Genomic DNA, 12,955 nt, shown 5'->3' with positions numbered 1-12,955 from the left:
CGGCCATACCAGCGTATCAAATAACCACATTCTCCTTCTCTAATCATTCTGGAACCTTCTTTTTCCTATTCTCCATACCTGTTTCATTATCACTGCCGCTTTCTTATCCTTTCCTTTATATGTAAAAACTATTAATCAAAGCTTTGATCATTATTTTAGTACATATCGGTGAAAAAACGGTGGAAAATGAAATTGTTGCATTAAAAATGAGTATTTTTTTGTCTTTTTTCAAATTTGTTGCTTTTTAGTAGAAAATTAATTTTCCAGGTTAAAAACTCATCTTATTGATTTAAAATTAAACTTTTTTTGTTTGAAAATCCGTGGTTTATTGTTGAAAATTGAACTATTACATAAGATTCTTATCAATTATTTTAGTACATATAGCAGTGAACAATGATAGAAAATAAAAAATGTTTATTGAAAATTTGTTCAAAATTTATCATATTTTTGTTTTAAATTGTTATTTTTTGGTAAAAAATAAATCTCCTTGTTTGAAAATTTATCTTTTGTATTGAAAATTCAATTAATAGGTTAAGAATGCATTTTTTTGTATTGCAAACTAACTATATTTTTTCAAATTCGTTATTTTTTATGGAAAATTAATTTTCTAGGTTGAAAATTTACCTTTTTAATCAAACATTCAACTATTTTTTAAACTATTAAAGCTATTTATTATTCTTTTTAAAGCTATTTATTATTCTTTTTATAAATAACCTGGAAGATCTGGAAAAGTCATGAAATGTTTTTAAAAAATGAGAAAAAAATGGAAGAATCATGGAATTTAATAAAAAATGACTGGACAGTCATTTTTTAAATTTAATAAAAAATGACAGTGGGCCAGGGTGACCCCGTTCCGTGGACAGAAGTCGGAAAACATAATAAAATATACAAAAGTGAATTGCAAGGTCACTTATATATGGTTTTCGAGGGTGCTGATCCGAATCTGATATGAGAATTTCAAAAAACAAATTGGCGGATCCAATATGGCGAACAAGTATTTCAAAAAATTGTTGGATCAACTTGAAACGTGGTAACTATCGGTTTTCGATGGCGCGGACATCGAATCTAATATAAGAATTTCAAAAAACAAAATGGCGGATCCAATATGGTGGAAGAGTATTTCAAAAAATTATTGTATCTAATTGAAACGTTGTACCTACGGGGTTTCGAGGGCGCTGATTACGAATCTGGAATCAGAATTTAAAACATAAAAAAACATTTAGCAGATTCAATACAGAGGGCGAAAATATTTAAAACTATTTAAAAATTATCTACGTAAAACAAAAACTTATTTATAATAAGTTATCTACCACAAGGGTTTTAACATTTTTATTTGTTTTTGATTTAATTTTATTATGTTTATGCATTTATTTATTTTTTTTATGGAAATTTTTAATTATTAGAACTGTAGTTTTTGGGCTGCTTTCTGTGAGAGTTTCCCTAGCCTCTCACGTTAAATTATTTTTTCATCCTCCGACAATTCTGTATCGACTAAGGTAACAAATGTTTGATGGATACATGGTAAATCATCGTTTTCGTTCTGTTTTTCTACGTCGGAATGACATAATTCGTCCTCTTGCGAAATCTTTAGTAAATCTCTTACCTCCGGAGTAAGGTTCAACACATTTTTTTTTAATTTCGAGATTGAAGATTAAGGAAGCATATGATAGGATCCGAGCTATCCATAGCTCTGTTAAACATATCTTTTATGTCTGCTTTGCGGCTGAATGTTCTGCTGTGAGACAATCTGTCATTTTTATAATTTTCATTTCTAGAAACAGAAGCTTCCTCAGCGAGCATACCCACTGGCAGTGTCACTTGTTCTTATGACATCAGCACCATGCATAAGAATTTTATGCAGTGTCGATGGCATAGGAAACCAGTTGTAGTTCTGAATGTATAAACTTCAGCAGTCGCATTGGACAATGTTTCGAATTTCATTGGGTCAATTGTAAGATGACAAGAAAGGGCGCTTAAAAGCGTTTTGATATTACAAAGTAACTTCGGGTGGAGGTTAAGATATTCTGCAAGAAGTTCTGGCTTATAAAAACCTTTCGTACTGTATTGCAATCATTAGTGGTACCAGAGTCTCCTGGTTTTGGCTTGTCCATTATTATTCCTAACTTTTCCCAAAGGGTACTTTGTATATGTTTTTTTCTTTGTGCACATTCTTCTTTAAGTTTAACACTTTTCAGTTGCCAGACTTTGATGTGAGCCCTGTAAGAAATAAGCAAACATGTTTCGAAGATTCTGATCTACGCATGAAGTGGAGAGTTTTTGTCAAATTGACCTTCAACAATCTGTTTTTGCTTTAAAACATCTGCTGATTCTTTAGTGTATTCTATAGTAAGAGGACGACAAGATCTTGGTGATAGCGATGCTTTGTTATTCTGTAGTATGATACTACTTGCGGTTCACATTCGCAATGAAATAACTGTGGTAACAAATAAATTTTGATCGCTCTGCGGAATGTTTTCTTCTATTAATGTGTAGTTTTGCTTAAAACACGAATATCCAGAACTTCCGTCGAAACCCCAAAAGCACATCGCTGGGTTCTACGAAAAATAGGCTATCATTTGTTACCGTTAAGAATTAGGTTAACTTCATTTAGTATGCAATTTAGTAAACATGTAAAAGTGTTAAAATAAATGAAAAATCTTTTTAAATTTCTTGTTTTGAAAGTTATAGGAGCCTAGGTTAAATCATAAACTGTAATACCAAATGCTGGAGTTTTGAATTCGTTTGAAATGGTTCGAAAAATAATACGTTATTTATTCCTCCTGAAAACTTAGCTGAATGAAGTTAGCTTAATTTTTAACGGAAACGAAAAGAAAGCCTATTCTTCGTAGAACCCATCGACATCATTATTGCTTTTATTTCCATAACGCTTTTCATTTTCATATACTGAATAATCACTTCGGCTTGCAAATTTGTAATTCATTTTGTAGTATAATTCAATAAAGTTTGAAGGGTTGTCTCTGCTTTTTTTCAGAAATAGAAACTGTTTTCTTCGGTGGCCTGCATACTTTTTTAGCAGCTCTATGATCATTATATGTAGGCCAAATATCTGATCGACATGATTTTGATTCCAAGCGTATATTTTGATACACTTCCTTTAGAAAGTGAATTTTCAAACAAAAACGCTAAAGATTCTTGTACAGTTTTCTTTCTTAGTGTAATAGATGGTTCACCTAATAATTTCCTAATTTTGCTTGGGCTTTCTGAATTTTCTAAAATATTATCGCAAATCGAATACAAATCTCTATTTACAGATTGTTTCGCTGCGTAACGACAAGCCATAATTAACCTTAGGGTATCATGTTTTAGCTCAGCACTGATTTTAGAAACTTTTCGACGTTTTAAACGATCAGATTTTTCAGCAAAATTAAGCATTATTAAATTCAAATCTTGCTAAAAATCTTTGTGCAGCTTGAAATTTTGTATCACGTTTATATCTAAAAACTCGTATTTTCTTCAATAAAGATTTTATGTCTGACTCTGGGATATTTCCAGTACTCAAATTCAGTTTCGATACAATGTAATGAATAGTTGAATCCAAACTATTATTCATTAGAAAGTAATAATTTCTATTTTGGTAATTTTCGACATTATATACAATATATTCAAATCTAGGAGAGAGAAAAAGGCAATGAAAAGAAAAAGTAAAAACTTGTAAGTTTGGATAAGCTTTCTAAACAAAGTGAACACTGGAAAACAAGTGAAAAGCATAGCGAAACATGAGACGTATGCGTGCGTGCGTATGTGGCAGCTCGCTGCAGACATGTTAGTTCTTGGCGCTCGGGTGCTGACTCTATTACTTGTGATTATTATATTATTTATGAAAAGGGGCAAAATGAAGCACCCCTACCGTCACGTATATATAAATTTTATTCCAATTTTTTTAAATCACTTAACAATTTTTTTAACTTCTATGTGTCTAAGGGTGATAAGGAAAAAATAACCATTAAAAAAATAATAATGGATACATAAGTATATTAAAGGTTTGAACGAAAAACACATGAAGAATTTTTTAAACATTTTTAACTTTGCATGTCTGCCAACGAAGCAGTATTTTATTAATAAACTATTATTTATGTGTAAGATACCCCAATTATCACTGATTACAATGATCTGATTCTTTTGTACAAATTCGAAAGTTTGAAAATTGGAATGTTGGCAACGGAAGCGGGGCGGCTGGCTCACTGTGCGATTGCCAGAAGTTCCTACTATCATTCTCGTCGTTTACTCAGTTTTGTGGATCAATTAAATCAGGTTTTAACTCAATATTCCCTTATTACTCTCTCCGAGGCCACCGTGACGTCACGCATCAATCTGGACCTTAACTTCACGACTAAAAACTATCATTGCTGGAAATCCTACCTATCGAACATCCATCCATAACATTAATTCTGAATGGCCTCATCCTAGGATGCTTAGTGGTACTGGCCCACGTCAGTTTTTGCTGGAAGCACAGTCTCTTCGCACAACATCTTTCACCCTGGACGGATTAAGGAAAGAAGAGAAGGATAACCCGACTACACAACAAACCATATTTGGCTGTATTTTCACAGATCAAATTCAAGCAAGAGACTATAGGTTGGCTCTAATTGCAGCCGTCGTTTTTTCGGTCTCGCAAATCAATACAATAAGATTTTAACGTCAACATACCTCAATACTAAGCTAATTTATTTGCAGTCCTTTCGAAGCAGATGCCAACCAATGAAAAAGTTCCTATATAACGAAACCCTCATAAAAATAAAAAGAAGTGAGTATATTTAAAAAGTCATTAAGGAGACTAAAAGTGTAAAGTAACTCGTTTTCAATTTGAAATCTCGCGATTCTCAACTTTTGAATCTGAAATTCTTAAGTTTTTAGGCTTTTAATTTTTAATTGTGTGACACTTCACTTAATTTATGAAGGAAAAATATCAGATTGAGAAAAAAGTGAAGAAATTGTTGGAAGTCCTATTCAAGTCCGATTTCGGACATGCTCCTAAATAGCATTAAATTAAAGCGAACACAACGTTTGCTGCTTCTGAACGTAAACATTCAGTAGACTCTCGTCCCCTCGACACCGAGGGGCTCCACTCTCAGCCCGTAACCGCAGGAGCAACAATTCTCGGAGCGACCTAAATGAGAAGAACTTAAATGGAATTACCAGTGTATTATATATTTACTTACGATGGGTTTTTTGCTTCCAAAGTGACCCTTATTTGCTCGAGACGCTGCATTAAATAGTTTTTGTTTTTTCTGTAATATTTTAGGTAACATTTAGATTAATTAGTACTTAGTGAGAATACGATAAGAATAATTTATACAAAATTTATAGCTTACTTTGGGAGATTCATCATCACTTGGTGTATAAGGTTCACTATCACTAAGGACACTTTCAGATGAAGATTCTGATTCTTCATTTGGCGAATCTAAAGTATGAAAGAGAAATATTGATATAATTGAATAATGTGATAAAATTCACTAGTTAAGTTGAAGCTGATGTTTAATTTTTTTCTAACGAAATTTTAATTACATTAATTACATTATGAAGCTCCAATATTAAAACACCCTTAAATAGCAGAAACACGTCTTCTAACCTGGTTTAAATTCGTCCCCTGACTCAGCACTATCATCATCTGGAATCACGAGCCTTCTTCTTTTACTGTTTACTGGAGGCACTTCTCCACTATCATCGTCATCAATAGTCCTTTTACGATCCGAAGTATCCTTTTTTTCTTTAAATAAGTCTTTTTTTCGTTTCGGCGTTTCTAGTTTGGAGTCTATTTTGTCTTGCGCTCTTTTCTCTTTTTCTTCAATTATACTGCCAAGTTCCATTTGACCTACGTGCAACAGTTATTTTCTTGTTAAATACGAGGAGTAAACCACTAAAACTGTTCATGTACACTACAACTCAAGAATTCAAAACACTTCAAAAAGATTAAAATGACAAGGATACATCCAAGTATATGCCTCCTAAGGCAAACCTCAATCAAATTGAATCCATTAGCTTATCTTAGGAAACGATATTTTTTATGTATTAAAGTTAGAACCTTTTGTTTTTTCCCTCGAAATCCAACAGAATAGGCAAGCCCTTTACAGAGGAAGCTGTTTAAAGCTAGGCTTGATCATTCTTTGAACAAGACTACGATAAAGTACTTTCATTTTAACGTACAATGAAATACTTTTTAATATGGCTCATATGTTTATAATTGAGCAATTAAAATATAGTAATTAAAATGCCTAAAAGACTTTTTTTTTGATGTTTTAAGTTTGGTCTGTAACATTCATATTTTACGATAGAACACCTTTTTCGAAATAGTACGCAGAGTCCTGAATTCATGCACTCCCGCGTGCCCCTTACCGAAGTCTTTTTGTTTTTTTAACGAGTCGAGACAAGAAAATTCTGGCCACAACCACGTACGTGGTTGCTACCAAACATAATTTTTTGTTTTATTTTCGTTTTACAAAAAATAGAAGAAAAAAACAAGTAGCACTCTAGGTTTCGGGGTCTACGATAATGCTACGGTGGACCACATGGGGAAAAGGGAAAGATATTATACACACAAGTATCCATCCCCTCTTAACAGTTGGCTTGAGTAAAATGAGCGAAAGAGGCGCTGTCGCCTAAATAAAATTCAGTCGATAATAGAGTTTTCTGAAAATATTCATAATCACTGGAGCAATTAGAACTATGTGTTACCCGGCGATCGAGAAAAATAACAATAAACTAACAATAACTAACAACTAATTGAAAATTTGGTAACTTTAAACGATTTACATATATGAAATTTTATATATTAAAAATGAAATTGTCCTTCAATTTTCATCAGTTGAAGTTGATATGATTTGATTAGGAAAGTTTTCATTTGGAAAAATTTCAACTATTAAGCGTTTATATTTAATATGAAACAATTGCAGAATTGTACAATTGTTCAATCTGCGACACTATTATATTTTTAATTTTAGGCCCTTCAAATTGTAAAGCTAAAATTTGTTTGTTATTTTATTTTAACGCATACTATATTTAATATGTAATTCTTTCATTTTGAAACGGGCTGTATTCAAAATTGTTAAATTGTGAACAGTTTGATTAATATGATTATAAATTCTGAAACATTATGTACCTTTCAATGGTTGTAGTGCAGAACTAGATAACCAACATTTATTAGAAACTGGGCTTTTTTTCATACAAAATTCTCAAACAATCTAATACATATTTTGTTAAAAGGATATGTCTGCAATTTCGTTTTTAATATAGTAAAATAAGACTGTCGGTGATTCAAAGCCAAATAGCTGGCTGTACTTGTATCCCATCTTCTTTGTTTTTGTTTTTTAATTTTCTAGCCTCTGACCTTTTTTTGAAACCTTTTTCTGACCAATATTTTTCTTCCTAAATTTTGTTTCATACAATACAATAGTAAAACGCTTCTATTATCAAAGAAAAATCTCTTGAATCATATATCATATGTTACAGTATTAGACCGCGACACGAAATCTTTATTTTCCCGGAACGGATTAATTTGTTTGCATGAACACTTTCTTATTTCTATTCGGGTCCCCTATATCTCAGGGGAAAGTTTTTATTATTTTTTTAAATTACAAAGTTGATTCGTAGTCTTTACCCAAAGACGATTTTCAAAACCCATGGAATTTGAACCTCCAAATTCTTGAATGATTTAATTGGAATTGGGTAACTTTTTCTAATAAAAATCACCTCTCAATTTAGCAACTAAACATCTCAAAATCAAGTTTTTATTTTTTATTTTCAGTGAAAATTGCACTTTTGATCGTTTTTTGCAACCGAGCCTTTTCAGCTCAAGAGCAAAGTTTTTCTATCTTCAAATGGTGATTTCGATTTTACAGAATATTATTTCGTTCTCCTGAAAAATTCCGTATCTTTTTCTGCACTGCAATCCGTCATTTATGAGTAACATTGAACATGAAAAGATTACGATACACATACAAAACAACTTTGTCATTTGGTTGAGAATAATTTCATTTTGAAGGCATAGTTCTATCATAGTCTATTTTGGTGCCCAACGCCAGTAGGGCCAGAATTGTTCAATTTTTCGGTCTTTAAATTGAACGCTATAAAGAAGTATGTACAGAAGTTGTTTCAAGTTAAAAATAAACGTTGTTATAAATTATTTTTAATTTTGAAGAAAATGCTCCTATTACTAGGCGAACTGTTGAAAAAATATTTCATATTATTTATTTTCTCACTTAATTTTATTCTATGAATGATTCTCTACGAATCTCTATGGATACGTTTTCTCTTACCTTTTATTCAGGAATTATACAATCATTAATTTTCCAAACAATATTTTTCTTAAATACATTTTTGCAAGTAAAAACCTACGAAAAACATTTCTAGAGAGTTCATCAAGAAATAAAATAAGCCGTACGTAAGAATTTCGCAACTTTTACCTGAAAAGAAAGCTGAAACATATATAAGTCTCTAAATAACTAAATAATTTTCAACTGAAATATTTATTCGAAAGTTCGCCTACATTTTAAAAATGCTATAACTTTGGTCATTTTTATTTGATCAAAAAAAGTCTCAAGAACTTTCAAAATGCTCTAACTTTTTGAAATTTATTCAAAAAAGCTGACTAACGAACTCATCCTTTCTTTGCATATCCTTACAAAGTGTACCAAAGGGGAATGCAATCGAAAAATTCCTTCAAATATTACCGTGTTTACAGGCTACAACGACAACAACGACGACAGACAGACACCGACATAAAAACTATTTTCTCTGGTTCACGGGGTCTCAAAACGTCGAAAGTCATTTTTCACATAAAACCAATACCTTCTCGTTAGGACGAGGATGTACAAAACTCTAAACATTTCCTTTAAAGTCTTACTTTAAAATTTGTATTGTTAATACGAAATTAATTATTATGTTTAGTTTTGCAATGCTTATTATTCTTTTAATTCTTCTTTTGTATCGTTCAGAGGCTGTATTTTGAAGCCTTTACGTCTTTCTTAAAATAATTTATTAAATATATTTGACTAATTAATAACTAAATGTTTATTTATAGCGTCCAAAAAACCCGTTTTGGTACCAATTTCAATTGAAGTTAACGGACATGCGAACGGACGTCCCCGCACACTTTTTTGTGTTTATTTTTCAAAAAAATTCTGATTTTGCTAACAACGTGTGTATATTTCGAGGTTATGTGTGTTACAATTCTCCCGAGCGTTACTTCCAAACTACACAATATTTTTGGCCGAAAACTTTGGACTTACAAATAAACATAGTAACTAATCTCCCGGAACTAACCTTGTTTGCAGGAAATTAAAAAAGTTTATTTCATGAATAATTTTCAAATTATCGGAAAGGCCGAGATGAAAAACGGCGTAACCTCAAAATAATGCATAAGATTTTTATTTAGCACAATACATTTTCTTGTTATCATCCCTCAAAAAAGAGTACGGGGACGTCCGTTATGATATTTCATAGCATCTCCGAATTCAGTTTCTAAAAATTTTCATTTTTGCAGAAAAAAGCCGGGGGAACTGTACCCGGTTGACCACACGACGAAGTATCACATGCCCTTAAGTTATAAATGTTAAACTAATGTAACACCGAATTTTATGATGAATTCATATTGGCTTATTACACCTTATTATAATAGAATTGTAGGTAGGTATGTGGGTTTAAAAATATATAAAATATTTAATGAAAAACAACAAAATCAATGGGATGTAACCGGAGTATCAGAAGTGCCCCGCTCTCTTGCCCTAAATACATACCTGCTTTTCTTTATGTCTCTAGGTTTAATCCTTTAAGTCAAATGATGGGGTACTCGGGAAATTTACTGAAATTAGTGATGTAGGGACATATTTAGATATATTTCATGAAATATTCTTCCAATAACGAATATAATTAATTATAACATTTCTAGCTTTAATGTGTTAAAAATCAAAACATTTTAAATTAAACCTTTGTGAACACAACCGACTTGAAATTATCGTTGGACTAAGTCAAATAATTTTAATTTCAAAACTTTTAAAAATGGAGGGTATAATTTCAAAATAAAAATTTTCTCTGAAAATCTAAGTTATAGTAAAAAGTTTCGAATAAAGTAGTGATGCGTTGTTTTTGCTTTAGAAATAGAGGAAAATAAATAGCAATGTTAGGATATCAAACGTCATAATCACGCATCAGCAATCAATAAACAATGAAATATTAATCAAAGTTAAACAAAGCCTCACTTAATTTATATATATATATATATATGCTACATCTCCTGACAACTATTGAGTTTAAAAATATATAATACATAAACTTGGGCCTGTCAAATCTCTTCTATTTCTTGTCTTCTTGTGTCCTCGGGTTGCGGATGAGGGTCCCTGTACCAAGGGTTTCTGCTGAATATGGTTACAAAAATAAATAGGCAGTCGCGGACAATTGTCCAGGGGTGGTCCCGAAGGAATTAACCCCCAAGCGGAGGTGTGAAAACCGGGCCGAAAGCTGAATGGCACCTGGGTGATGTGTCTAGAAAGGTGACTCTGGGATACCGGGCGACCTCTCAAAGTACACAGCCTTATCCTTGCATGCGGGGCTCTACAAGGATGGACGAACCCCTTTCCCTAGCTTCTCGTAGGAACAACAATGACAACACCAAACATAGTTGTAGTCAGTGCGGTTGAAAACAACAGAACACGCAGGGCTCTCGACAATGGATCGGTCAACAATTTCGACCACTCTAGAGCTGGGGGAGCCAATAAAAATGGATTCAATGCGATGGATCGGCGGAATCTCGTGACCTTTAGGTGGACGGCACGACTCAATCACGACTTGCTAGAGTGCTACGATGCGAGTGTGGCCCCTGAACGGGGTTACAGGGCACGGCTGCATGTTCTGTGGTACGAGAAACACCCGTAGCTATCGCACTTTTCGCAGCAACGCCTGCGAAACCATACCGAACGACTCCGAAAAAGGGGATATGTAAGCGGAAAGCCTACTCTACCATAGCTAGAACAATCCGGCAACAGAGAAAGAGAGGTGACACTAAGACCAACCGCGGGCAGGCATCCAATAGAGGAAGAGTGGTGCTTTATGACCCGGAGAAACATCAACACCAAGGTTTCTCTCAAGCCTAAACATCTGGCTGAAATGGATGACGAGCTTCGTGGACATTTTTCCGAAGAATCCGACCTCTAGGCTATCAAATATTGTGTGTATAATGCAGCGAGAGCTTTGGCCGATGCGAATCGTAAAACAAAACCAACGGTTGATCATAAGACCAAAAGACGAATGCATCAACTTGCCATAAAGATAGGCTGTGCAAGACAGTACGCGTCCCGCATTCAGTGTGCGATTGACTACATCACATCTGGCAGAAATTTCACCGCCAAGTTTCGAAAGTTCGCGCGCGAACTCCGGACCCGCTATCACACACTTAACAAGTCAAAGCTGCTGACCATCAGGCAGAATATTGTTGAGAGAATACAGATACTATCTGACGCTAAGAGAAGTCTAGAGCGGAGGGAGAAGTGGGTCAGAGAAAATCAACAGTTTCTCTCTGACCCATCTCGACTCTTCCAAGACCCTCCAGTACAAAGAAGCGGAGGAGGCTGCTGAAACACTCGGACTTAACTTCAGTATTAGGGGTGAGCAAAATGCATCAAATCTTATCTATCTCGAGTACTCACTCCTGAAAGCCCAGATTAAGAAAGCACAAGAGAAAAACTTTCGTGAACAGCTCCTCGATAAGAGGATGCACGGTATCTTCCACAGGAATGTGGATGATGAGTCAATGTCGTGTGAGTTAACGTTTGCCTTCCTTAAATCACCCGTATTGAAGTCTGGTACGGAGGATTTCATTTTGGCATGCCAAGACGGTGTCATTTCCACCTTATCATACCGTCGCCACATTTTGAACAAAGACATTCTCGATGATAGCTGCAGGGCGTGCCATGCACACCCCGAGCATTTAGCTCACATACTATACAGTTGTCCAACTCATGCGGAAACGACCTACATCCAAAGGCACAATGCGGCACTAAGAGTGCTTTATTACTATATCTGTCACTCTTACGGCATTAACCTTAATATCACTCCTCTAAATGCTCCTAGGGAAATAGAGTCAATTGTCGAGAATAGGAAGTGCAGCATATACTGGAACTTTATATTCTCGACAATTGTTTCTGTTGCACGCTCCATGCCAGACATGGTTCTTCTTGACTTCGAGAAGCGAACCATGTTCGTTATCGAATTTTTGTCACCAGCTGACAAAAACATCATAGCCAAGGAGAATGAAAAGAAAGAGAGGTACAGACACCTTATAAGGGAGTTTCAACGAGTGTACCCGGAATATTCTGTTAAACTAATCGTCCTTATCATCGGCGTTCTTGGAGGTGCCACGCTTTCACTCGTGAATAGCCTGAAAAGCATCCCTGCGTGTCAACAATATGCTAAAACACTTCCGGGAAAAATGCAGAAGGCGGTAGTCCTTGGATCACCTCGTGTTCTTAGGGTGCACGAAACTTTTGCCGGATCGACGTATTGATTCCGTTATAGACTGTAACCACCTATCTCACGGTCGTGAGACGTGGTTGTGGCTGAAATTTTACCGCGATTTCGCTGGGAGCGGGTGCAATTCTTCAGATTAGCACCCGCTCTCGCTTAAGGATAAAGAAGCTCTATTTTCTAAGAAATGAAGACCGAATTTATGTATGAAATACGAGCCAGTGTAGACCTGGTGATGTTACCAAATTGTTTGGGGTTCAAATATATTGTTTTTCATGGCAAAATATGAGAAGCGTATTATTTATTTTCCACGCAAAAAAAATGTTCACCAAAGGTGATCAAGTATTTTTTTATAGGAAATTGATTTTTTTGGTTAAAAATTTATGTATTTTATTGAAAAATCTACTTTTTCGATCGAAAATTAAACTCCTCTTTTGATAATGTATGTTTTTGGTTGAAAATTCATTTGGGGGGGGGGGGG

General features: G+C 34.2%; 1 protein-coding gene across 2 annotated transcripts in view; it reads right to left on the bottom strand.

Moving 5' to 3' along the window:
* The window catches only part of LOC117177753 (probable DNA mismatch repair protein Msh6), a 253,143-nt gene that overhangs the window by 222,644 nt on the left and 17,544 nt on the right, over positions 1 to 12,955 (bottom strand). The window contains exons 2-4 of one of the 2 annotated variants that reach the window (XM_033368662.1): positions 5,591 to 5,833; positions 5,334 to 5,422; positions 5,181 to 5,249 (exon numbers count right to left, since the gene is read on the bottom strand). The exons of the other annotated variant lie outside the window; for it this stretch is intronic. Of the exons in view, the coding sequence (XP_033224553.1) occupies positions 5,181 to 5,249; positions 5,334 to 5,422; positions 5,591 to 5,833 (401 nt within the window). The remainder of the gene's footprint in view (positions 1 to 5,180; positions 5,250 to 5,333; positions 5,423 to 5,590; positions 5,834 to 12,955) is intronic. 2 annotated transcript variants of the gene reach the window in all.

This window comes from Belonocnema kinseyi, chromosome 8, assembly GCF_010883055.1.
Source record: "Belonocnema kinseyi isolate 2016_QV_RU_SX_M_011 chromosome 8, B_treatae_v1, whole genome shotgun sequence".
In the NCBI taxonomy this organism is placed as follows: domain Eukaryota; kingdom Metazoa; phylum Arthropoda; class Insecta; order Hymenoptera; family Cynipidae; genus Belonocnema; species Belonocnema kinseyi.
The sequence above is the reverse complement of the archived record's forward strand: the minus strand, read 5'-3'. Positions and strand labels throughout refer to the sequence as shown.